The 27435-nt window shown below is 37.6% G+C and overlaps 2 protein-coding genes and 1 pseudogene across 3 annotated transcripts; 1 reads left to right on the forward strand and 2 right to left on the reverse strand.

Annotated features, from left to right (window-relative positions):
• Positions 1-16009: 16009 nt before the first annotated feature.
• On the reverse strand, positions 16010-19739 carry LOC107630971 (putative serine/threonine-protein kinase WNK7). 2 transcript variants are annotated; one of them, XM_088508227.1, is made up of 8 exons: positions 19399-19739; positions 18956-19081; positions 18796-18833; positions 18357-18584; positions 18042-18262; positions 17690-17847; positions 17165-17606; positions 16010-17075 (listed from the first exon to the last, which is right to left on the reverse strand). In XM_088508227.1, the coding sequence occupies exons 2-8, from the start codon at positions 19055-19057 to the stop codon at positions 16321-16323; spliced, it is 1944 nt and encodes a 647-aa protein (XP_088364353.1). In that variant the 5' UTR covers positions 19058-19081; positions 19399-19739; the 3' UTR covers positions 16010-16320. The 2 variants fall into 2 exon arrangements, with proteins under 2 accessions (XP_088364353.1, XP_020974961.2); XM_021119302.2 differs by having other exon boundaries at positions 19224-19658.
• A 141-nt stretch (positions 19740-19880) lies between these two features.
• On the forward strand, positions 19881-21344 carry MAMYB (Duplicated homeodomain-like superfamily protein). The gene is made up of 2 exons (XM_016306599.3): positions 19881-20819; positions 21157-21344. Exons 1-2 carry the CDS (start codon positions 19881-19883, stop codon positions 21262-21264), a joined length of 1047 nt encoding a protein of 348 aa, XP_016162085.2. The 3' UTR covers positions 21265-21344.
• Positions 21345-21585: 241 nt separating this feature from the next.
• LOC107604888 (protein NODULATION SIGNALING PATHWAY 2-like) lies at positions 21586-23357 on the reverse strand (annotated as a pseudogene).
• Between the last annotated feature and the right edge of the window lie 4078 nt (positions 23358-27435).

Raw genomic sequence — 27435 nt, forward strand, 5'->3', positions numbered from 1 at the left:
AGCCCACCAATGCTTGAATACTCAAGGTACTTCTGTGACCACATGTGAAAAGTCAAAAGAAGAGCAAAGCGTGAAGGAGAAATCGGAAAATTCGGTGGAGAAGGAGGAGTCCAATTTTGTGTTGGAACAATTGGAGGAGCCTATGATCATTGAAGAAAAGGAAGAGGTGGTTGAAGATTTAGGAGATGTTAAAAGTCCAAGGAAATGTAGCATCATGTAGAACTTTTCCAAGAAGCTTGATATTGATGTTGAGGAGGGTGCGCAATCTCCAAGGCATATCATCGTTGGAGACTTGGAAGAAGTTTATCAAGAAATGGATTCAATCATAGATGAATTGCTCTCTACAATGGAATCCTCACCCGTTGGACATGGAGTTGAAATTATAGAAGAATGTGCACAACCTCCCAAGGAAGATGAGAAGGGCATGGTGTATATTGAAATTGAAGGATATGAAGAGGTTGATCAAGAGATGACCTCATTCATCAATGAATTTCTATCCAAAATTGAATCGCCTCTCATTAAACAAGATGAAGTTCTTGAAGATAACACCAAACCAAGCAAAAGGGAAAAGGTTGAAATTGAAGAAATTTGTCAAGAGGTGGAAATACACAAAGAAGGGCACAAGGAAGTAGACCTTGCATTGTCTAAGTGTGGGGAAGCCCCTCTTCCCAAGTCACCATTCAATACAACATTCAAGTGGGTAAAACTCTTATCCCTTAGCTTTAATTTCTAACTTGAATATGGTTTAATTGAAAATGATGGTCAACTTAGAGCTCTTTGTGGAGTTAAAAGTATAAGAGAGTTGTGCAGTGGATGGAAACATCATTCTAAGCTCATGATGGTTGTAAGCTCAACATTCAAGAACAATGGTTGGTGTAGAACCAAATTGCATGGGTCTAGGAAGTTGTTTGGAAGCTTCTTTGAGAATTCTACATGTCAACCACACTTATGTCAACCACCCGGAAAGAAAATGTATGAAGATCGAGTCGAAGATGGGTGTGAAGATAAGATATGGGATCCCGGTTCGCTATGTAAAGACCAACTATGGGGACTCATATCTTGGGTAGAACTTTGCCCAAGTTTGATGAATATGGTTGGAAATTCTGTCAACCAAATGAGGAGCAAAGATCCTTGGAGATTCAAGGATGAGTACAAACATAAGCCACCATGACAATAAGCATCTCAAAATGTCCAACTTAAGGACTTAAACTAAAAGTGCTAGGTGGGAGACACCCCACCATGGTAAACTCTTTCCATTCCCTTTTAAATTTGCCTAATAAGTGATTTGAGTTACCATTGTAGGTAGATGTTTCATACAAATTTGTTTGTACAATTTAATTGTTAGCTTAGTCACATGCATGTTGTGTTTAGTAGTAGATGAATAATATCAAAAATTGCATTTTTTTTGTGAATTCTATGATGGTTGAGTGAATAAGAGTTGTGAACACTAAGGGGAGCACCCAGCAAAAAAAAAAAAAAAAAAAAAACAATGGGGGACGCGGACGCGCACCTGCCGCGTCCGCGCCGATTTGCTGCTGCAAATGATTGGGCCAAACCCCAGAGAGTTAAGCCATTTCTGGGCTAGCTCTAGGCCCCAGGCCCAACCCCATCTGCGCGAGTGCACGAATCGCGCCAGCGCGCCATTTCACGAATTCGTTAATGTACGCGGACGCGCACTTGCCGCGTGCGCGTCCCTGCGCGGTGCCACCAAACTAGGCCATGGACCAGAGAGTTGGGCGTGTCTCAAGCCCATTCTAAGCCTAAGGCCCAATCTCATGTACGTGTGCGCGCCTGGTACGCGCACGCGCCCCTGCCTAATATGCCACCCCACGCTAACGCGCACTGTACGCTCACGCGTGGTTCTCCATTCCCCTCAATGCACGCGGATGCGTACTTGCCGCGTGCGCGCAGATCTAGTAGCGCGACTCCCAGGCCAGTCTCCAGAGAGTTAGGCCTGGGTTGGGCCAACTCTAAGCCCCTAGCCCAACTCCATGCACGCGTGCGCGCACGGTACGCGCACGCGCCCTTCTCTATTTCGCTCACCCTCGCCTAAGCGCGTTGTACGCGCGCGCGTAGGATCCACGATTCTCTCAATGGACGCAGACGCGCAAGGTGCGCGCGCGCGCCGATTCAAAAATAGGGATAACCCTAGCTCGCGAAGCACACTGCGCAGTCGCGCAAACCCCCCCTCCAACGTTCCATTTTCCTCTTCCCCCATCCTTCACCTTCCTCCCCTCCCGACCGACCTCCGGTGAGCGCTCCGTCACCCCCGCCGCCACCATCACTACTCGCCCTCCCTCCTCGTCACCTTCTCCTCCCCCTCTCACCACCACCCGTTCTCCCTCTCTTTCTCCCTCCTCTCTTCCTCCTCCCGGCCGAACTTCCACCGCGCCACCATCCTCGACGCCGCGCCATCTTCACCGCCGGCGACTCGCCTTCCCTCATCACTCCATCTCTCTCTCTCTCACTCGCCCATTAGGCTCCGTCTCGCACGCCTCCGAACACCACCGGCGACTCGCCTTCACCGCCCTGCCGTTACCGCCACCACCCACGGCGGCAAACCTCACTGATTCTGCTGCTTCCATTCCGACCCCAATTCCCTTTCTCATTTTTTTTATTCGGCCCAGCTCCCAGGTTCCTGCCCTAATTCTGCTTTCTATCAATCCGTCATTTCTGTTAGTTAATTTCCTGTTAGTTAGTTAGAATTGGAATGTTGTATGTTAGGATTAGTTAGAAATACTTGCGGTTAGGTAGCTAGGACTGGATAGAGGATTCTAGGCCTGATAAGTGCTCCGTATGTGCTTACTTGCTGTTTGTCTGTTTGACTATTGTATGCTGCTTTTGGACTGCTTTTTATGCACTTCTTGTTGCCTGAATGCTGTACCACTGCTGATGTGCTTAATTGATGCTGCTTTCTTACTGTTTGTGCTATTCTGCTATCCGGGAACGTCCAATTTTAAGCCGGAATGCTGCCCGATTTTCAAGGAAATTAGTTTCATTTTGATCTTTGTTTCAGTTTTGGGCAAATTTCCGTTTCCTTTTTGACTTCCCGGATTTGCAAAATCATCGCGAACATGAACCGCATTTTCTCGTTCAATTGCGCCTATATATCATCATATCACTAATCCACTTTTCTAACTCACTAATTTCTTTCACCATTTTACTTACACTCACTTTTAACCCTCTTTAACAATTCTTTCATGAATATGATGATATTAGTGCCTTTTGCATATGCGGTGTTACCTTTAATGAGGATTACGGTTTTGGTTCAGTCCCTTATGCTTACTTGTTCACTTTTACATATTCAGTGCAACATCATGATTGCTCTTTTGATAATGGTATCCTGAACATGTCTTCTTTGTTACATGCTAAATGTTTTATATATTCTATCACATTTTTTTTTCAGGATGTCGGATAAAGGCAAAGCCATAGCCACCGCCTCTAAAAAGAGAAAACACTCTACCCCCTCCATTCCTTCCATCTACAAGAACTATGCTAGGAACCCATTGCAGGACGAGGATAAAGAGAATCAGCAGTTGCCTTCTACCAATCCGGGCAAATTCCCCAATCTCTACTGTGAGCTTCGGTTCTCTAGATATCGAACCACGAAGCTAAATATTGAGAAGAAGTTACTCCTACCTAATGATGTGAGACGGCGCATTAACGGTCGGATCCTTGAGTTAGGTATTGATTTTGTTGACCGGGACTTGGGTGACATCAATATATCTTGGGTGAAGGAATTCTACTGCAATTTTTTCCGTCCGACCTTGGATTCAGTTCAGGTGCGGGGTAGAGAGATTCTGCTCACCGAGACCGCCATTGGGGAGGCATTACATTGCCGGCACATTCCACATGACCAGTGTGCCCATCATCAGGCTGAGATAGCCATCCATACCATGACTTTTGATTATGAGGCGCTTCGGCGCGTGATTGGGATACCGGAGGCTTCTTGGGTTATGGATGCGGGCAACACCAAGCCAAAGGGGATGTTGTTCACTCATTTGACTAGGGAGGCCAAGACTTGGCAGATGATCTTCGCCCACTACGTCCTGCCTACCACCCACTTTTCTGAGGTCCCCATGGAGATGCTTTTGCTGATCAGGTGTGTTATGGAGGGGAAGGATGTCTCCTTCCCTAGACTTATCCGACAGTGCATGTGGCGGGCGCATATTCGTGGCCTACTTCCATTTCCTACATTGGTCACGAGTATCGCGGCCTTAGCTGATGTCCCATGGTTAGATGATGATGTGCGACCACCACCAGCTGATGCAGATGACAGGGAGATTACTATCCCCTGGGGTGTTTGGGTGCACGAGAAGCCACCTGCTAGCCGCCGCTCTCGGGCTAGGGCTGTCATAGGGACACCTTCACCACCAGCCCCTGCAGCTGGCCCATCATCTTCTACAGCCGCAGCTCCTCCGCCATCCACAGACCCTCCAGCAGCACCTGAGCCTACCTATCTCCTGGTCCAGCGTCTCTTCCGGTTCTTAGAGCGAGAGCGACACCATGTCAGACGCCGTTTGGATCGGATGGACCAGGCCCTTATCTCTCTGGGCGCCGAGCTACCTCCGCTTCCCGATTCTCCGGCCTCCGATGAGCAGGATCATCAGGAGGAGGACGCGGAGGCACCAGCTCAGCCGGATGCCCCTGACACTACCGCACCAGCACACATGGAGACACCACCTCAGACACAGGAGACTCATCCGGTCCCACAGCCACAGTCAGAGCCAGAGCCTATCGTTGTACCTCCCACTGATCCTCCGGTTTAGCATCGAGGACGATGCTTGATTTTAAGTGTGGGGAGGGCACCGGTAGCGTTATCTGGGAACCGGTGAACTTTTTTCGGCCTAGTTATCTCATTTTGCACATTTTTGTATATATTTTGATGCATTTCTAGTTTGCTTTGGATACTTTTATTGCTTATTTTGGATTTTAGATATTTTGATGCTTTTGGATATTTTTAGATATTTTGGATGATAGATTCCATATTTTAGTTTGATTTTTCTTTATACATTTTTGCATATCTCCTTTTGTATATTCTCCTTTTAGTTTGTGGTTGTGATTAGAAATCATGTTTTAAGTGAAACTTAGTCACCCCTTTTGCATAAGAAATTGGTTTTGGGTGAAAAAGAAAAGGGTAAACTAAGGAAAATTTTTGAATTTTTCAATCACAACAATGCTTAGTCAAACATTGAGGTTTTTCAAGAAGTTTAAATATAGGGCATTAACCCAATTTATTGAAAGAAAATTTTTTGAAACTTGCTTGAATTTCATACCTTGTGAAGCATGTATTGAATTGAGAACACAAGCTTGTGAGACTTGAGCCTATTGATGTGGTTACATTTTATAACCACTTATTTTCCATTCTTGTGTGAAATTGTTCTCTTTCCATGATTGTGATCCTTAATTTGCTTGATTCTATATATCCGTTTATTTCTTGTGTTTGTGCATTTATATGATTGAGGCCATTATTTCATTTGCCACTTACCCAAATAGCCAACCTTTTTATTCTCCATTGTTAGCCAATTTTGAGCCTATGCTTAACCAACTCATCCTTATTTTAGCTCATTACAAGCCCAAGGCGGAAAACCAATGAAAAGTCCTTGTTTGGATCCTTGATTGGCTTAGGCTAGTGAGAGTGTGTATTATTCAAGTTGGTGAGGCTTGGGAACATTGGATGGGATAAAAAGGGGCAATACACTTTTATGTTTAGGAATTGGGCACATATTCATGTATTAATCAAATGTAGAGACCTTATGCATTGATGTTCTTGTATTTAGTTTGAAAGAAGAAAAAAAAAAGAAAAAATATATATATAAAGGAAAAAAAAGAAAAAAAATGATGATGAAAAGAAAAATAAAATGAAAGAAAAAAAAAAGAGAAGAAAAAAAAAAGAAGAGAAAAAAAATAAAAGGGGACAAAATGCCCCAAAGTGAAGCTCAATAAGAATCAATGCATAAGTGTTGTGAAATGAAAAGAGAATGCATAAGTATGTGAGAAAAAGTGAAAAAAAAATGGGTAGTTAGAATAGCTTGCATTTGTATAGGTCATTAATTAGGTTGGGTGGGAAAGTCTATGCTAATCAAAGATTCAAATTCTAGCCCACTTGACCATAAATGATCCGACCTTGACCCTAACCCCATTACAACCTAAATGAAAGACCTCATGATGAATGTATGCATGCATTGAATAGGTGTTGATTGTTAGAAGAAAATCAAATTTTGGAAAACATGATTAGAAGAGAATTGAGTGAATTAACCCTTAAACACTTGAGTGAATAGAGCGGATACACATCCGGTGAGGGTTCAAAAGTTCAATCACATGTGTTCACCCACATTATCTATATTCTTGCAAGTTTGAATTCCTTTTAACAATTCAATACAATTGTGGTTTGGACTTGGTCCTTATTACTTAGCTCTTGTACTTACACATGCTCTCTTGGGAATTGATTTGTGTGAACTAAGCATTTCCAATTGCTTTAGATAGTTGCATTTAGATAGGACTCATATAGTTTAGTTGCATTCAATAAATGTCATGCCCCTTAGTTCCTTCTTATTTTAGCATGAGGACATGCTAAGGCTTAAGTGTGGGGAGGTTGACAAACCCCAATTTGACGGTTTGTTTTGTATTGAATTTAGAACATTTTGATAACCCTTTGTCACATTTAGCCTAAGAATTAGCATGGTTTTGTTATCTCTTCCATAATTGTGCTTAAGTATAAAAACATACTTTTTAAGCCTTATTTTGGTGAATTCTAGTTTCTGTTTGATTCCATAAGATGCCTTGATGTGTTTGCTAGTAACTCCAGGGTTGAAATAGGCTAGGCATGGATCAAAGGAAGCAAGGAATGAAGCATACAAGTGGAGAGAAGCATAAAAAGTCAAAGAAGCAAAGTCAGCCATGCACGCGCACGCGCACAAGGCGCTCGCGCGCACATTACAGAATCGACCAGGGACGCGCACGCGTACCATGCGCGCACGCGCCGATGCTGGCACATGACCTCATTAATGCAACACGTGCCTGGCGATTTGAGAGGGTTTCTGAACCCATTTTTGGCGCCAAATTGCTAAAGGAAAGGAATAAAAGGATGAAGGATTAAGGGGAAGGCATCATTCATCACTTAGGACTTTTACACACTTTTCATACTTTAGAAGTTAGAGATAATTAGTTAGTTTTAGCTTTGTAGTTAGTTTCTAGAGAGAGAAGCTCTCTCTTCTCTCTAGGATTAGGATTAGGTTTAGGTTAATCTCTCTTCTTAGATCTAGGTTTAACTCATGCTTTGATTCACTTTTCATTTACCAATTCCTAATCTTCTCCTCTTCCTCTTTCTAGATGTGTGCTTTAATAATTGTAATTCTTCATTTTGTTTTGGATATATTGTTGTTCCTTGGTTTTCTTTCAATAATGCAATTTGAGGTAATTCATTATAATTGTGATTTCCTTGATTGTTGTTGTTAATTCTTTACATTCAATTGTAGTTAGAATTCATTCTTGTTGTGATTGACTATACTTTTCTTTTGTGCCTTCCAAGTGTTTGATGAAATGCTTGGTTGGATTTTAGTATAGATTTTGTTCCTCTTGGCCTAGGTAGAGTAATTAGTGACACTTGAGTTATCTAGTTCCTTTGTTGATTGATAATTGGAGAGATTGCTAATTGGTTTGGAGTGCACTAAGGCTAGTCTTTCCTTGGGAGTTGGCTAGGACTTGTGGCTCAAGTCAATTCATCCACTTGACTTTCCTTTAATTAGTAAGGGTTAACTAAGTGGTAGCAATGAACAATTCTCATCACAATTGAGAAGGATAACTAGGATAGGACTTCTAATTTTCATACCTTGCCAAGAGCCTTTTATAGTTGTTAGTTTATTTTCATTGCCATTTACTTTTCATGCTTCTTATCCAAAACCCCAAAATAACTCATAACCAATAACAAGGCACTTTATTGCAATTCCTAGGGAGAATGACCCGAGGTTTGAATACTTCGGTTTATAAATTTTAGGGGTTTGTTTTAGTGACAAACAACTTTTTGTATGAAAGGATTAGTGATTGGTTTAGAAACTATACTTGCAACGAGACTTCATTTGTGAAATTCTATACCATCAAAAATCCATTCGTCATGCATGAAAGAATTGGTATGCATTTTTATACCTAAAAGATATATCACAAGCATGAGATTTATTAAGTGGCTATTGAATTATATTTTCATTTTCATATGAAAAAATTTTTTGGATTCTAGATTGTATCTCTTGAAAAATTTTTTTTTCAAGAGTTGGTGGTTCCATCCTTTACTTTTCATCATTAAATCCTTAACCCAAATTAAGTGATTTTTATTTATTATAGTAGATTGGTTGGGACTATAAATGAATAAGGTAGGAGTAGCCAAAGTTCATCAACAATTCTCATAGAAATTCTGTTTTTAATCTTTCAATGCACTCCCTTTTCAATTACTCTAGGCCCTTCTAGCAAGATTTTCCAATCCCAAGAAGGTAAATTTTCTGTCTTAGCATTCATAAAGTTGTCATATTTGTAATACCTACCTCTTAGGATTTTTGCTAACATAGTATTAGGCTGTTGAATTATCCTCCAATATTGTTTCTCAATGCAAGATTTTTTGCTTTTAGATCTTTAGATCTGAATCACCCTCATTCTTTAGCCTTGTCATATTCTCCCAACTAATCTAGATCATGTGCCTCTTTGTTCTTTATTGACCCCACAAAAAAATATTTAAAATGTTGTGGATTTCATTAAGTAAACTGTTCGAAAGCCGAAAACATGTCATGTGTAAATTAGAACTGTTTCTCCAACTGCTCTAAGAAAAATTTGTCTACCATCACTGGAGATATGATTTCTTTGCCAAGTTTGTACCTTTTTTTGAACTTTTTTCTTAATTTCACTAAAAGTAGCTCTTTTTTATTTGTGCACTAAGGATGGTAGTCCGAAATACTTGTCTTGGGCTCCTATATGCTGAATATTCAATCTGGCAGGAATCTAATTTATAGTAAAGGAGGGTGTGTTGTTCCTGAAAAATAGGGTCGATTTATCCAAATCACATTTTGACCATTTAAGCCTTTATAGGAGTCAAGTAGCTCTAGAATCTCTTCACAACTACGTTTCGAAGCCTTACAAAAGAGGATGTAATCATATGCGAAAAGTAGATGGTTGATCCTTGGGCATCTTCTAGTCACTTGGATCCCTTGATTTAGCCAATCTTGTTCTATCTTGTACAGCAAGAAAGATAGTCATTCTTAACAAAAAAGAAAAAGATATGGTAATAGAAAGTCTACTTAACGGATTCCTCTATTTGGTTTGAAAAAACCAATAGGTTGACCTTCTACAATGACAAAATATGAAATCATAGTGACTAAATTCTCGAACCCAATTTATCCAAACAGAATCAAAATCCAATTTCTCCGTCATAAACCATAAAAAGTGTCATTCCACCCTATCGTATGCCTTGCTCATATTTAGTTTGAGAGTCATTTCAATCTCTAGTCCACACTTTTTATTTTTCAAAGAATGCATACATTCATAAGCAATGAAAATGTTATCCGATATTAGCCTAACCTTTAAGAAAGCTCTTTGGTTCGAACTTATAAGTTTGTTCATGTAGCCTTGAAGCCTATGCACCATAACTTTCAAGATAATTTTGTACATAGATGTGGATAGGCTAATAGGGCAGATTTGAGACATTGAGCTGGCATACGGAACCTTTGGAATTAGCCTAACCTTTACGAAAGCTCTTTCTACCACCTTTAGAATACCTTTATATATATAAAAGTTGTGTGAGTAATTTTAATTTATTTTATTTTTATTTGTATTGTTAGAGTATAATTAGGATCATTTAAGATCACTTAGTATCATTTATATTTATATAGCATATCTGTGTATTTATTGTAGGATTTTGTGCTTTTATTGTTTTGATTCTTCTAACACATATATATTGTATTTATTATTCAATAGCATATGTTATTTTTTTAATGATAATTGGTTTCTAACTCTTGTATTTTGTCTCCTCCGGCAGTTCTTTATCCTTATTTTTCGATCCTTTCCTGATGCTTTGGTTCGTCACCGCCACTACCATCGCCTTCGTCTCGTCATCACGATTTCAACGCCTCCAGAATCTCCGCCGGAATCCACTGGACGTGCCGACTGAAGTCCCGTGTCCATTTGAGGTTCTCCTCCCTCCAGACGCCTCCAGCTCCCAAGATCAACGGCTTCGCATCACGCCAGACACTCCACGGATCAACTCCCTGACCCACGCCGCCCGACCCGACCCGCTATGCGACGCACGTGCCACCTTCTTGCCATATTAGCGCTGACACGTTCTCCTCCTCCTATCACGTAGTGCCACGTGGTCTTTCCTGCTGACATAGCAGACAGTGGGACCCTCGCTAAGGTTTTTTGGTGAGCTCTTTCTAATTCTACCCTCCGTTTTCTCATTTTCTGCTTTGAATTTGTAGTTTTCTCTCCTCTCTTTGATCTCTGTATCTACTATTATAGAAACATAAGATATTTTTGCTACCACAGACATAAAGGATAAATTCTGTTGAAACTGTAACCATTCCGAGCACCTTCTCTCAGACTGTCCTTCTGTTGAATATCGCAAATGGCAACAAAAAGGTCACATTAGCTACAATTGCCCATAGATGTTGTGCCATTATTGCAAGCTCTCGGGACATTTGATTACTACCTGTCCTACTCACCCACCACGTCTTGATCAACTCAAGTATCATTCTCATCCCAACTTCTCCAAGAATATGTCTGCTTCTGTTGTTGCTACTACTATTAAATCTACCAACTCTGATCCTTTCAACCCATCTCCTATCTCTCTATCTGATATTGCGTCTCTTCTTAAGCATCTTTTCTCCTTTTTTGGTAGTACTCCTGCTGCTTTTTCGACTCTTCCAGGTAATTCTAAATGGTATTTTGATTCCGGTTGCTTTCATCACATGTCTTCTTTATGTCATCTTTTCTTGTCTTTGACTCCCACTACAAATACACCTTCTGTCAATACTGCTAATGGTTCCCTCTTACACGTGACACACAAGGGTTCTATTCTCCAATCAACTCTTAATCTCCTTGATACTAATTATATTCCAAAATTGAACTTTAATCTTATTTCTATTGGTCAACTTGTTGATCTTGGTTTTGATATCAATTTTTCTATTTTTGGTTGTCGTGTATAGGATCGTCGAACGGGACAAATCATCGGGGATGGACGTAAGGTCGAAAGGTTGTTTGAACTCGAGAATCTTCATATTCCTCCTGTGTCAAATATCTGTGCTGCTTCTTCTCCATCTACCCTTCACTTGTGGCATTACCGTCTTGCCCACAGCTCCTTAGAAAAATTGCATCCTCTTGTGTCTCAGGGTATTTTGGGTCAGGTTAATAATGAGTATTTTGATTATATTTCTTGTCAAACTGCCAAACAACCTGCTTTCTCTTTTCACAATAATTCATCTCTTGCTTGCTTTTCTTTTGATCTTATCTATTCTAATGTTTGGGGCCCTACTTTCATCGCTTCTATGGGAGGGGTTCGATACTTTGTCGTTCTCATTGATGATTATTCACACTTTACTTAGGTTTATTTGATGACTAATCGGCATGAGCTACCTCAAATTTATATTAACTTTGCCACTATGATTAAAACTTAGTTTTTCAAGGTCATAAAAATTTTTCGACGCGATAATGCTATGGAATACCGTGACTCCAAGCTTTTAACCTTTCTTGCAGAACAGGGTACTTTGTCTGAGTTTTCTTGCCCTGGTACGTCTCAACAAAATGGACGAGCTGAACGCAAACACAGTCACATTCTTAACTCTGTTCGTGCAATACTTATTTCTTCTTCGTGTCTTGAGCGTACTTGGGGTGAAGCTATTCTTATTGCTGTTCATGTTATCAATAGACTTTCTTCTTCTGTTCTTGGTAACATTACTCCCTTTGAGCGTCATTATCATACATCTCCAAATTATAGTTCTCTTCAAGTTTTTGGTTATATCTGTTTTGTTCTTCTTCAGCCTCACGAACATAGTAAAATTGAACCTCGGGTTCGCATGTGTTGTTTCCTTACTTATAGCACTGAACACAAAGGTTATTGTTGTTGGGATCCTCTCTAAATGTATTCGTATATCTCGTCATATTGTATTTTGGGAGTACCACATGTTTTCTAGTTCTCCTCATTTGAGTCCATTCCTCCTACTCAATCACTAGTTTTTACTAACCCCAATGTTGATCTTTTTCCTAGTGATAATTTTACAGGTTCTATCTCAAATTAACCTCTACAGCTTCCTACTCTTCCGCGTTCTCCATCTCCTGATAATTTCAGACCGGACGATGATCCTGCTCCTGTTATCATGCCTCCTCCTTCTACTTGTTCTTCTAGGGTAAGAAATTCACCTCCTCATCTTTTTTATTATTATTATTTTTCTACTATTCTTTATCAACATGAGCCTAAGTCCTTTAGGCTGCATTTGTTTGATGTCCGTGTCTTGCCAAGACATAGACACAGTGAGACGTGTCTATTGTTTGGATTCTGAGACACAGAAATAAGAAGGACACGGTTACACACAAGCACACATAAGTTACATGTATTTCATGTCTCAGGAAAATGCCGAGACATGGATTTTGAGTGATGGACACGGACTAGTATCAATATTTTCAGACGATTTTGTCCTCTTTAATTTTTTGAAATTCTAAAAGGGTCCCCTATTTGTATCAAACCCTAAGCAGTGAAAATTTCTTGCGTAGCTCTTCTGCATCGTCGAAGGTGTACCACCGCCGCACATTGTCTATGTTTCTCACTGACTCTCCTCTCTGATTACTGCATGCTGTGCTCCGGTCGCGGTGAGCTTGTATTGCTACTCTGCCATCTTTGCCTCTCCATCTCGTAGCCGCGTTAACCTCAAACCCTAGCTGTGCTTCTGCTGCGCGTTGAGTCTTTCATCCTTCGCCGTTGCAACATCTGCCCTCTCGGTGTGCTTTGCCTCATTGTCTCTGGTATGTTTTCTTTTGTGAAGTTTCTTCTTTTAATTTTGATTATTGGTCAGATGGGTTATTGTTGATTAATTGCTAATCCAGAATTTGGGTATATAGACAATCAAATTGTATGTAAACCTGGGTATTTGAGTATTGTTCATTATTTATTTTGTTTTCATCTGAAATCTTCAATAGGCAATGGATAATCTCGGTGGTGGTTGTTTTAAATGCATTTTGAAGCTTGATAAGTTATTTTTCTAATTAAAGAGGAAAAATAATGGAAAAAGCCATGTGTCTAATTGAAAGAAACTTATTATAAGTTATACTTGATAAATTGTTCTCACCATCAAACATTTTCTAGCCAACTATGCAGCAAAATCTTTAAAAAGAAAAGAGTTGTAGAAGGAGTTGTTGCTACTGTAATAAATAAAATTTTGTTACTGAGCTGCTGAGCTTATTAGTGCTGATGGTTGATAAAACTAGTGATAAAAATGTTGCTCTAATTGCTGATTAATATGTTAATTAAATTGCTTATGAAATTATTAATAGGTGAGCTTTTTAATTATTATCTATTGAAGAATGCTAGAGGATAATTTATTTGTATTGTGTTTATAAAATTGCTTATCAAACTGCTTACCAAGTTGTTTGCTATCATGATTTGTATTATGAAAATGCTCTTGTTGACACGACTGTTGAGGTTGTCTCGATTCGTTGGCTTCTCGAAGATTTGGGTGCTCCTCAGTCGTCCCTGACTGATGTTTTTTTGTGACAACCGCAGTGCTATTCAGATTGTCTATAATGATGTTTTTCATGAACGCACCAAACACATTGAGATTGATTGTCACTTTTTTCGGCAACGTCTACTTATTGATGTTGTTCGTCTCATAGCTGTTGGAACTCTGGATCAAACTGCAAATATTTTCATGAAGGCTCATCAACCTACTCGTTTTCGAGCTTTGGTATCCAAACTCAAAATGATATCTTTAGCTCCCACTTGAGTTTGAGGGGGGGGGGGATGTTAGAGTATAATTAGGATCATTTAAGATCAGTTAGTATCATTTATATTTATATATCATATTTGTGTATTTATTGTAAAATTTTGTATTTTTATTACTTTGATTTTTCTAGCACTTGTATATACCCTTGTACATTGTACCTTTCAACATACCGAATAATATATAAAACACTTTCTTTAAATTACTCTCTTGTTTCTAACATAAATATTAAAAATTTTATGTGTATGTTATTATGTTAAATTTGTATTTAAATTGTGTTTGATTGATATATTTAGTTGAATTGTATAAGATTGTATTATAGTTGTGTTAATTTTTTTATAAAAAAAAATTCAAAACTTAATAATATCATGGATATCCATGATATCCATGAGTATCTCCCCGGCTGAGAAAAATAAATAGAAACTCGTAATAAAAATAGAATAGAGACCGAAGCATTTTACTAGACGGAGACTGAGGCGTCCCCTTCCCATGGAAAGTCATTGCCATCCTACGTGCAACAAAGCCAATCACCAAATATCAAACACTTTACCAACCAACATCTCCATAACAACTGTTTCTATTTCCTTTCTAAGTTATTCCACCATACTAGATCAACAACATTATTCCAATACAAATACCATCAGTTTAACAATCTTGATATCAATTTCTAAAAGCTCTATTTGACGAGCAAACTTTAGCTGTCAATCCTTGTGGCCAGTTATAAATTTTATCTAAGAATGACCAAAATGAACTTCATGTAGATGTATGTTCTAGCCTCCCATGTTTTGTTGTGATTTCCCCATATTTGGATTTCATTGTCTCAATCAACCCACGTAAAAAATTCCATAGCTCATCAATCTAGGAAGAAATAGCAACATCTCATCTCAACAAAATCATACAACAATAATTAACATACTCAGGAGTTTAATGGATAAAGAAGTTCACGTCATAATTTCGACATCTATAGAACTGTCATCTGCAATTCTCTAGGGTTCTTGCCTTCCTTATGGTTATAGGCAGCCTGCAGGGATACCACATAACCATTGACTTGCGGCAACTCACACTTTAGGTGGTGAAACTACTATTAGAATGAGCTTTATTTTCAGTTTTTCACCCACATTCATGATAATAAGAACTCTATTTTCAAATACGGGAGGAGGGAGAGTTTGGATTTGTGGCAAATCATGGAAGGAAGAAGACCATTATACGAGTTTAGAGTTGGCGTTTGATCAAATTTAGTGCTTGTTTGGGCGCCATTATTTTGATAAAAAAATATTTTTTTTAATTTTTTTAGTGTGTTTGGCAAATTTCTAGTAGTAAAAGTAAAAGCACTAGAAAAATAAAAAAAAGATCTTTTTTGAGAAGTTGTAATTTACATCTTTTTTTAAAAGATTTTTTTCTTTAAAAAAAAAAAGATGTTTTTCATCTAATAAATTAACAAAAAAGTACTTTTATATCTTTGTACCCAAACATAATTGATAAATAAAAAGATCTTTTTGCATGAGATACCCAAACATAAAATTACTTTTACTTTTTCATAAGATCTTTTAAAAAAAGATAACTCAAGAAAAGATCTTTTCTTAGAAACTCACCCAAACAAACTCTTAGTCCTAAATATGGGAGACTAAATTGATTGTATCCTTTTACTCCATCTCAACACGTCTCTTGTTATGCTAGAGTAAAAGTTAACGGTCCACATAAAGTTTTCATTACTTGGTGACTGACAGAGAGACCAAATTGATTTACGATTTAAAATTGAAAAACCATTTTTAGTTTAAAAAGAGTTCATTTTGATTATCAGATTAATGCATTCTCATATTATACTAGTGTAAAAGTTAACAGTCCACATAAGATTTTCGTTACTTGGTGATTGACAGAGAGACTAAATTGATTTCCGATTTAAAAGTGGAAGGCTATTTTGATTAGTTTATAAACCGAAAAACCATTTTGACTCTGATTAAAACTGAAAGATCTTTAACTGTTATCTCCAAAAAAATGTTGAAACAAGAGAACACTTAGAGATAAATCAATCCATGAGATACTTTCTACGCAATTTCTCTTATTATTCTTTTTTGGTGTTATTTCTCTTATTATTCTAAGACCGCATAAAACTCTTCTGATTTGTCGTCCAGAAAAATAAAATAATAGAATTTCAGTGCCATGGCAAGAGAACATTTTCATCCACACCGTGCTATTTACAGTTGTCACGGTAATGAAAGAAGGATGGGACACAGAATCTACCTAATAAAAGACTGGTAAAATATGTACCCCGCCAGAAAAAAGGGCTAAAAACAGATTATTCTATGATGAGGATGATGATGATGATGATAGCATCTTTTCTGACATTCTTCTTCTAATCTCCATGATGGCCTGGTATCTTCTTCTGGAAAAATCTAATTACCTCGTGATACTTCTGTTCAATCATTTCTAGCTCTGTTCTGAATTCATCCTCGCGTTCAAGCAGGGAGGAAGGATGAGTAGAGAAGCTCGTCGTATCATCACTTCCCAATTCTGAAAACTTGATCCTGTAATCAGGAGATCCCCCAATTTCAGTTACAAATGAGGATTGACTCCCTCCATTCGGTATAGTTATGTTTAAGTCTGCTAGTCCTGATTCAGCAGAAGACATAAATGAAGCCACAGAAAGCTTATTATCGTTGAGTTCTGATGTTGCTGAAGCATACGACACCTCAGAACACAAATCATCTGTCTTAGTTGCTCTTTGCATACCAATGCTCTCTTGAGATACAACCTCATCAAAATCCATATTATCATGGTTCTCTTCTGCAGCTGATCTTCCAGCTGAGGTTAAGGCACCTAACTCTTGAGGCACAATTTGGCTGGAAAGTTTTGGGATTTCTTGGTATTTGGCCGACTCCAAGGCTCTACGTTGGGTCACATGATATTTACCATTTGGAGAAACCAAATGGTCAATTGAAACACAAGGTTTCCAGTCAGGAACCAACTTCAGCAGTAACAAATCTATTAACTCAGCTATGAAGAGGACATTCTGTTCAGCAAGCTCAAGTTGCTCAACCATTTCACTTGAAACGGAGACAGCAGTATCAGTGTCAAGGTAGAATATAAAATGGATATTTCTTGCCCTTCCTGCAGTTAAATACCAAAGTATACAATTTTTCACCAATAAATTCAAGAGTTTTATTTGAACGGTTGACTGAGTTATAAGTTATACTTACCACTCTGATCAGCTATCCGGAGAACTAATGATACAGAATTGTCATCATTTTCCTGGCCTTTGAGAAAGAATATGTCACCTCCCTTTGGCATTCTTATCTCAACAGATGGAGAATGAGATGATGATGCGTCATCTGTAGAGTTATCAAATACGGTGATCACAGGTAGTTCACTCATGCCACCAAGATCCATAGAAATATTTCCATGACGTGCACTAGTAGGACCTTCTGACATCAAGCATCGGCCTTCAAAGGCTCCAAATTTGGGAAGAACAATATCTGGTAATGGAAAAGGATGAATCCTTGTCGAACCATTCAAGTCAAGAATGGAATGCATCAGAAGCTCCCTTGCAGACAATCTTTCAGATGCTGGGACAAGACATTTTTCAATGAAGGATTTTACCTCTGGATCTTTGACTTTAGAAAGTGCAACAGGTTTTATACCCTGAAAAATGAAATGTCTATAATGTCTGAATAATCCCAGGAATAAGCTGTTTTGGAGAAGATTACAAGTGATGTAGAACTCACAGATGAAACCTTCTTGTATATCTGAGCTGAGTTTCTGCATTCACTATAAGGATATTCAGAAGTCACCAACTCAAGCATGCACATACCAAATGAATATATATCCGCTAATTCATTGTAATTTTCATCATACAACTCTGGTGCCATAAACTCCGGGGTTCCTACCAAGATTTGATATGTGTAAACACAACTATTATAAAGTCACTAAGTATTAGCACAAAGAATTAAGAAATAAGTGTCTACCAGCATTCTTATAGCTAATGAGATGAGAGAAATCCTCAAAATTTTGGTTAATGTTTCAACCATACACAATCAATAGGAGCATCATAAAATTTGTCAAAATAGAAGAATGTACCAATAACACTCTTGGCATTGGTTCGCTCCAAGAAAGTTGCCAGCCCCAAATCTCCAATTTTAACTTCTCCCTGATGACCATTGATAAATATATTATCACACTTCAGGTCCCTATGTATGATTGGTGGGTTGTGACTGTGGAGGTAGCTTAAGCCTGTTAATATCTGTTTTGCCCATCCCTTAATAGCCTTTATGTCAACCTTCTTGTGTTTTTTCCGATACCTAAATCATACATCACATCCACTAACAAAAAGGCTGAGCTCACGAAAAAAGACAGAGAGATAAAAATGCATATTAAAAGGATAGTGAAACATACTGTTTGAGGCTGCCCGATGTAAACAACTCGGTAATCATGTTAACAGTTTTGTGCTTCTCATCAATCCATGAATTGTAGAATCTTACTATGTTATCGTGTTCCAGTGATCTCAGGAGATGCACTTCTGAGTACAACCTCTCTAAGTCACCTGGTGACTGTAGCACATCATCAATTTGAACCTGGCTCCATGCAACTTCAATTCCATTGACTTCGTCAAAAGCCTTGTAACTGATCAATCGCATATTAAGGAAAACATAACCACAAATGCATTGCACTGTGGTCTAAATTAGCTTGGTAGTTTAGTTGCATTATTTTTTGGCATAGAAAAAACAGTCAAAGGAAAGGTAAAAGAACCAGCTAACAAATTAATACTGCCACGGAATCCAAAATAAATAAATAAAAGAAAACATATGTTAAGGAAGCAAAAAACAATGGATACACAGTTTTGAAAGCTCCTTTGCCGATGACTTCTTTATACTGTTACGAATGCAAAAAGGATAATTAGCTTGATGCACGGATGATATGCTTCTTTATTTGTCTTCGAAAAAGTAAAAAGTGAAAATAAAAAGAATAAAAACACTGAATCAGAACTGCATTACCCTAATATAGCGACAGGTAGGGTCAACTTCAAGAACATCAGGATCGGGAGGTTCCGGATGCCCTGCACCATCTTCTGAGCTTTCTGTACCCGTTAAACTCATCGATACCTCGCTAAAATCCTTATTCTGCATAACAAGGGAAGCGGAAAATTACAATTTGAAACAGACTTTTCATATCAAAATTAACACAGCAAGCAATCGATAATTGGTCCATGACCATCAAAACACGAACAAACAGCACGTTACACAATCGAACTTAATTACTTACTAAGTACCAAAACAAATTCAGAACTCAACGGAAGGCATACGAGGAATTTAAGCAACAATGCACTAAGCACGAGTGAAGGGAACGAGAATAAACGAAAATGGAGCTTAATGACACATGTTTTTGTTTTAGCTGTTGTGAGAGTGAGGACGAATGCGAAAGAAAGGGAAACCCTAACCGGAATTGGGAATTGGAAAGTCCAAACGGCCAAACCCTTGCTATGTTCTCCAATCTCACGAAAGCTCGCAATGACTGGAAATGCCTATTTGGCTTGGTGTTTTATACTTATCTAATCTGTATCCAATAGTAGTTTAATCTTGTCTTCATTCTCAATAGATAAATTGTTCTGTCCCATCAACTGATTTTATTCTGCTGTGGCCGTCATCACTCATCACTCATCACTCATCACTCATCAAATTCAGCAGTCATTAGTTACATATCCCTCTGCGCCGCTGATCTTCTCCTCGCTTTCTGCTTCTTTCTTTTGGGCTCAGCGATACAATACTCTTATGGGCTTTCTCAAATTAATAGATTCCCAGCCCACTAAATAAATGGTAAACAAAGTCCGAACGTAACGACGACGTTTTTAAAGGGTCTTTCTTCACCTTCTTCTTTCAGTTTTTCAGAACACAATCAACGTGAAGCTTGCAGCGAGCATCAATGGAGTTCCTTGACGACGACGACACGAGGCCTAGGTTCCTATTCCAATCTGGATCACAGCCACCGCCTTCATCCGCTGACGACCAATCCTACAACAAACCAACCAAGACACTACTCATTGTCACCGTCTCTGCCTCCGCCATCCTCCTCTTCCTCTCTATCTTCTACATCCAAGCTGAGCCATTCAAGTCCCTCCTCCTCTGGCTCGCCCTCTCCCTCCTCGTTGGACCTTTCGCCCCTCCTTCCCTCACCGCCGGAGATATCCGTGTAGGCCGGGGCTCCATCCTCGAATTCCCCGACCAACAAACCCTCGCCGAAGACGATGACAACAAGAAGAAATATCAGCGCCGATCCAAATCCCGCAGATCCGACGAAGTCCAATCTGTTGTCGCTCCGGTCGTAAAATCGCCGGAGCGGGAGGCTGAGAAGATCCGAGCCAACGAAAACGGAAACGGAAATGGCGTTGTGTCGGAGAAGGAGTGGAGTGAAGAGGATGTGGAGATTCTGAAGAAGCAGATGACGAAGCATCCCGTCGGGAAGCCAGGGCGGTGGGAGGCGATAGCGGCGGCGTTTGGCGGGAGACACGGAGCGGAGAGCGTGATAAAGAAGTCGAAGGAGTTGGCGGAGAAGAAGGTGGACGATTCGGAGTCGTACGCGCAGTTCCTGAAGAAGAGGAAGCCGGTGGACAAGAGAGTGGTGGAAGAGGCGGGGGAGGAGGAGGAGAAGAACGGTGGTTCTGGTGCCGTTGGTGACGGGACGTGGAGTTCAGGCGAGGACATTGCGCTGCTGAATGCTCTGAAAGCGTTCCCGAAGGAGGCTGCGATGAGATGGGATAAGGTGGCTGCTGCGGTTCCCGGGAAGTCAAAGGCCGCTTGCATGAAAAGAGTTACTGAATTGAAGAAAGGGTTTCGGAATGCAAAAGCTGCTTCTGCCGATAAGGTAGAATAGAATGATTAGATTTTTGTTATGCGGGACTTTGAAATTCTGTTGTTGGAGGGGTAAATGAATTGCTTGTAATTTCTATGCAGCTTTTATCTCATCTATCAAAGTTTTATTCATAATCTGATGTAAACTTAGTTCACTGCATTGAACGTTCCCATTTTTGTAATGGTGAGAAATTGAGAATATACGTTAGGGCATTGATAGTCTCTTGGATATCAAGCTTGCTTGTTATGGATACTTGTATTTCAGCATCATATCCTCTTATCTCTAATTATCTATCAATTTGGTTTGTGTGAATAAATGTAATCAGTCTTTCATGTGCATTTGGATCCAGATGCATTTATTTCAGGACATTTACTGTCAAAATGGACGTATTTACTCATTCGGTTCCTTACCGTGGATTCCTAGAAAGAATTTTCTCTGTGTCAAACGAACTAGTTGAATCTGCTAAAATGGGATTCAAAAACGTACTCTGTTCCAAAGAGCCAGGAATGCTTTAGTCACACTTCCGTTGCTATGGTTGCTGAATTCAGCAGTTAATTGGTCATTGCAATACTTCAATTTGTCAACTGTGTGCTGCAACAAAAACTGAATGCTGGGATAGTGGGATGTATGGTGGTGCTTCAATTTGCCAACTGTTTCTTTCATAAGTTGGAATTTAGACCCTGCATTTGTGCTGCAAACTATATGAAAATTTCATACACTTAATAACAAAATAAATTTGCAGTGAACATCGGATATTAATCTAAGAGTTCTCTTCACAGTTACACAATCATGCATATTTCTTCCTAATGCAGAACATGAAGTTGATCGGATTACATGGAACAGGCTTGCCCACTCAGACAGCTATTCAGTTTATATACATACATCAAGAACGACAGAGTAACATATAAGCAAACTATAACAACTCTATGGGCTCTCAATACATCACATTGCATTACATGGTTTGACTCATCTAATAAACACGATGAGCCAAGAAAGCCAGAAAAGTCACTCAAATCATCCATGATCCACATCATCCCCTCAATAAGTTGCAGGTACCCAGGTTGAAGCAGATGTCAAAGGCCTTGACTTCCAACACAGAGCCAACCTAGAGTCCTGCCCAATAGCCTCCACCAAACAAGCTCACCAAGAACTTAGCCTGTGAAACATTACAGCTACTCATAGCAACACGCTTGAACCTCTTCAAGGAGTAAAACCCTTCTTCCCACACCATTCTTTCTTCTCTCTCACATGGAAACTGCTTCACACTGTCCAAAATCCTTTGCCCCATAACTTCTTTCTCTATCATGGTTAGCTCCATCTTCTGCCTACCCAACAAACTACTAGCAAGTGAATCACTAAGTGCAGTGTAGTGGTGCAAAGCCTCACAGAAGAACTCCACAAACGACATGGATTTTAGCCTAGCAAAGTTGAAAAGTTCTTCCTCCACCAAAACAACAAGCCTTGGTGATAACTTGCTTACACCATCAAGGAATGTTTTGATCAATGGGAAGCTTCTGTTCGGCATCCATTGGTGTATCATACAGTTGACTATAACTGTATGACCAAGTTCAACTCTTTGAAGATCTTCCTCCCCAACCATCACTATCTGATCGAAAGCGAAAGGAAAATCGATAGAATCTGCAAACTCTTTTAGCCTTCTTCCTGTTTGCTGGACATATGCTACACTCTGCTGATCTGCAACAACAGCTGTTACTCTAAGACAAGTGTTCTTCCTCATTGCAAGGTCCATCATCAATGGTGGCCACTGGATCCCCTCCATGATGTCAAAATCAATGACATGAACATCCTCAGAACCTTCTGTGGCTTCAAAGATGGCTTGATTAGCAGTGAAGTGAGCGAATTTTACATAGGGAGAGAGTTCCTGGAGTATCTGAAACACACCGAAGGCATTGTTGTGTGTTGAAACAGGATCAGACTGCACTTGAGGAGCATTTATACTCTTATAATACAGACCCCGAGCAAAGAATAGAGCCAACCTGTTCAATAAAGAATCACCATTTTCCAAAAAAGATGATGATGATGCATTATTGTTAATTCTCTCTATTATGTCCAGAGCAAGAACAAAGTTCTGTGCTTCAACAGCTTCAGCTCCTAATAGCAATAGATCTCCCAAACTAGTTTCTCCCATTAGCTCTGCTTGAATTCCCATCAAATATGCATCTCCTTCTTCATTTGAGACATGCATCTCCTCTTCTTGGGCTATAGGGATGTTTTCTTGGCACAGTTCAGACTCAATAGCCATTGTAACATTATGGCCAATGAAATCAAAGTCTGGCTGCTGTGAGTTTTCTGGATGGAGGAATCCATTCAGGGCCTCTTGCTCAAGCATTTCATCAAACACATCATCATAGATGATGTTTGGAGAAGATAATAAGTGATCATCTGATTGGCTTGGAAATGCATCTTGTAAGATATATTCATGGAGTAATTGGTTCATGGGGGGAGGGCTGAATGAGTAATCAAATTGCTCACAAGCCATCACATTCATGGCAGGTAATGAAATATATGGCTCACACATTTTAATTGTTTCTAAGTTCTTCTAATTAATAAGGAGGAAACCGATTCCCCTGCTACTATATATAGTGACCCAACCTTGAATTTGAATTGTTAAATAAGGTAATTTGTTCCAAATTATAAGAATTTAGTGTATGTAATTTAATTTCAAAAACCCTATGATGCACCGGACACGAGACACGACAGGTACACGAACACTAATTTTAATTTCTTACAAAATATAGGGACATAACATATATATAACATATAAAGTATTTTTTAGATAAATTATAATGATATTTTGATATTTATTAATATTAAAATATAAATTAATTTTTTAACTATTTTAAATATTTTTTAATTATATAAAATATTTAAAATATTTTTTATTTTAATAAATAATAATATACATTATATCTAAACTCATTTCAAGAATAAATGTTAAGAATAAAGTTAGATATACCGATATGTGATGGTATTTAAGTATATCCAAACGTATCCAAAATTTTTTTTTATTTTTTATTAAGACAATTGAACACAGAAGACACGCTTGTCGGACGAGTGTCATATCCAAAATACGTCCGATACGTGCACACGAAAACTCAACGAAGTGTTTGTGTTTTATAGCAAAAAATTAAAATACTATATGTACAAAAAAATCAATCACCAAATAAGTCACTCGTATAAAATATATATCAAAATATAAAATACATATTAAAAATAAGTTAAATAATATATATACATATATAAAAATTAATTTGATAGTTAATTTTTTATATGCATATAAAATTTTTATTTAAAAAAATTGTTTTGTAGAAGAAGAGCTATGTAAGCTCTTGTAAAATCTCTCTTATTTTTGGGCAATATAACGATTCTAAAACAATATTATATTTCAGCACAAGATAAAAAAGATCAAAATAATGAGACAATAAATATAGCACGACTCTTAAATCTTTTTTTTAAAGTGCAATAATTTACTAAAAAATATAACACAATAACATTATATAATAGATATCCTTTGATTTAAAAATTAGATCAAGATTAGGACAATTTCGAAGTTACTTTATCCTCCATATATTCATTCCTTTATCTAAATTGCCTTACTATGGACCGTTTAACTACCAGAATGCAACCACGGATAGGATCAATTATCAAAGCAAGCAGGATTGCACTAAAAAAATCATTAGAGCAGTTAAATGATGAGGGTTTGGTACCTTGAAGTTGCGTATTCAATTTTGGTTGATTTAAAAAATAAACCCAAAACTGATCTGAGTACACCAGAAATTCTTTGTTCCCCTTCCAATAATATTCCTGTTTCAATCCTCCCATGCATGCACCCTACCTAATTGACAACTGTCATACTGCGAAATATTTGCTCTTAGCCTTTTACTAATTTATAGTTAGATGAGTGATAAGGAGCCAACAAATTTTGTGATTTATAACTATCAATTAGTTATTATCAGTGTTTTTAATGGTGTGAGATTTTATCCAATAGTGTGAGATTACTCACTTTTCTTTTACTGATTATACTGGCCAAATTTTAATAAAAGTGCTGGCCTCTATACTTTCTCTTATATATTAGTAGTGAAAACCATATTATACCAAACATTTTCGTATACCAACATGCAAAAACTATATTCTCAATTGAAAGCATACAATATGCATGGATATATGAAAGCACACATGCAACTAATTTTCCAGATCTTATCATACGTTCCAAGGAAAAATTGTATTCTAAGGATTGCCGGTGGAAAAATTTTGACCAATGCAGAGTTCAGATCAAATCAGCAAAGGTGTTAATCATAATCAAGTCAAGCATCTCCAAGTGAGAAGTCACTAAGTGAAGTGTTGCGAAGAACTGCTATTAGGAGGTAAATTACCTTACAATAATTAAGACAAACTTAGGATTCTTTTACTTAAATAGTTAGTGTTTTTGTATGATTGAACTCGTTTAGGTATAACTCGTCCAATTCAAGTTTACTTGATTCTTTCTTAGATGATTGAACTTAGCATTTTCATAGATGAAATATACTTCGAATCACTAAGAACATAAATTGCGGGTACCTAAAAAAGGCACTTTAATATTCAAATTAATATGAGTATTATTTTCTCTTTTATTATGAGTATAAAAACTTTTTTTTTTTGAGTTTTGAAGTTCGATTTGTAAGTGTGTGAAGAGAAAATTACCGTTGTGTTATCAATAGTTGGTTATTAAAATAAATGTAAATGATAACCGAGTTATAATGTTTATATTGTATTATTATTTGTCAGTTTTGACTGACTTTTTTCAAAAATAGTTTTAAATGCAATAATTTAATTTTTCTGAAAATAATACATGATGATTGTAGGACATGTGGAAGTATAGCTTTGGCTAGGGTGTGCTCAATAAAAATGATTGGAAGCAATGTTTTTTTCGTTGGTAAATATGGTAAATGACAATTTGAGCTGTGTTCAAGTGGGAAGGCAACAAAAGATTATGGAATTAGCAAGAGAGTTTAGAAGTGTTTAACAACTCTATTAGTGGACTCTTTTGAATTTAAAAAACTAGAAGATTAGTAGGGAAAAAAGAAAGAAGTTCCCCTCATACTCGGAGAATATTTTATCGGTACGGTGTCACTTGTCTAATGTCTCTCCCTTCCATTTTGTTTGCTGGGTCGATTACAGGATACTATGCTTACGTAGTACCAAAAAGTGGCCATAAATCTATCATATAAGTCAGAGTAGCAACTGGAGTAATCTTTTTAAATTAATCAGTTCCTTCATGTCCGTGTTTTAGATATAAATAATTAAGGATTAGGATTTAATTTGTAAAATGTTAGTGTAATTTTTTTACAAATATTTAGTTATATTATGTTTTATCACTAAGATTATTCAACTCAATTATTCATTGTCTTAAAATTTATATAAATACAAATATCTAATTAAATAAAAAAAAATTGTATTGTTAGTATATATCATATTATTAGCAATAGCATTTAAACTCAATAATAATAATAATATAACTTAAGATTTAAAATTCTTAAATACTCAAATTAGATAGCTTCTAATACTTACAAATTAGAGGAATTAATTACCGTATTTAATTGTTTATGTTTTTTCTGTAATATTTTTTAATTCGACAGATTAATAATTAATTTATTATAGATCGAAATTCATTTAAGAATTTATCTCTAATCAATATATTATTGTATGTACAAGACAAGATTTAAATTCTCGATATTTACTTAAACGAATAAATAAATTAATTATTTGACCAATTTAAATTAATTTGATAGTTTATATTTTGTTTGTAGGAAAAAAAATGCTCCTATCAATAATCATAAGATGATATTAATATATAGGCCAATTCTATGGTGCCTATAAATTTTTGCCTAAACTTTGCCTAACTTACTTTTTGTAGTAAGTTTTGATTTTTTAAAAATTATTTATTCTTATCTTTTTTAAATTAAATAATAACTTTTAACCTTTTTTAGTAAATAGGCACCATCATAGCATTCACCTAATATATATTGTAGTTAACAAAAAAACAAAACTTGAGAGAAAAACAAAATGCAATCCTATAAGGCCTAAGCTCTATATAGCTATGAGCCATAAGGCAACACCATGATGACATGTTAAGGTTAGGAATAATGTTACCCATGTGGGAATATTCTCTTCGTTACTAATTGAAAATGAGAATGGGTTTTCAAAACGTAATCGATCAAGAGTGACCAACCAATTAAATACATATAAATTATAATATATGATTGGCCTAATCACATTTAACTTCAGCAGCAATTTGCCTTCTTATTAAATATAGAGCTTGTCATTGTTCCAACACGATCAGCTTCTTCCTAAACTTTTCTAATATTATTCCATGCTTCATTTTTCTTTTCCCCCTATAACATCCGAAGTAGTGTAGTACACATTAGCATGTAATCAGACTATAGTACAGTTATGATATAATATAAGCATTTCAATTAATTGTCCTAAATTAAAGTTGACGTTAGTAATCTGCCTGAACAGTGCCATAAAATATAATCGACCTAATCCTCCCAATTCCTGTGTTGTCCCATCCTGCAATAAGCTTTTGTTGTTGTCAACTTTAGCCTAATTATATTGATTGGTGTTTTTA

The sequence above is a fragment of the Arachis ipaensis genome, chromosome B3 (assembly GCF_059453495.1).
Source record: "Arachis ipaensis isolate K30076 ecotype BB chromosome B3, ASM5945349v1, whole genome shotgun sequence".
NCBI lineage: Eukaryota > Viridiplantae > Streptophyta > Magnoliopsida > Fabales > Fabaceae > Arachis > Arachis ipaensis.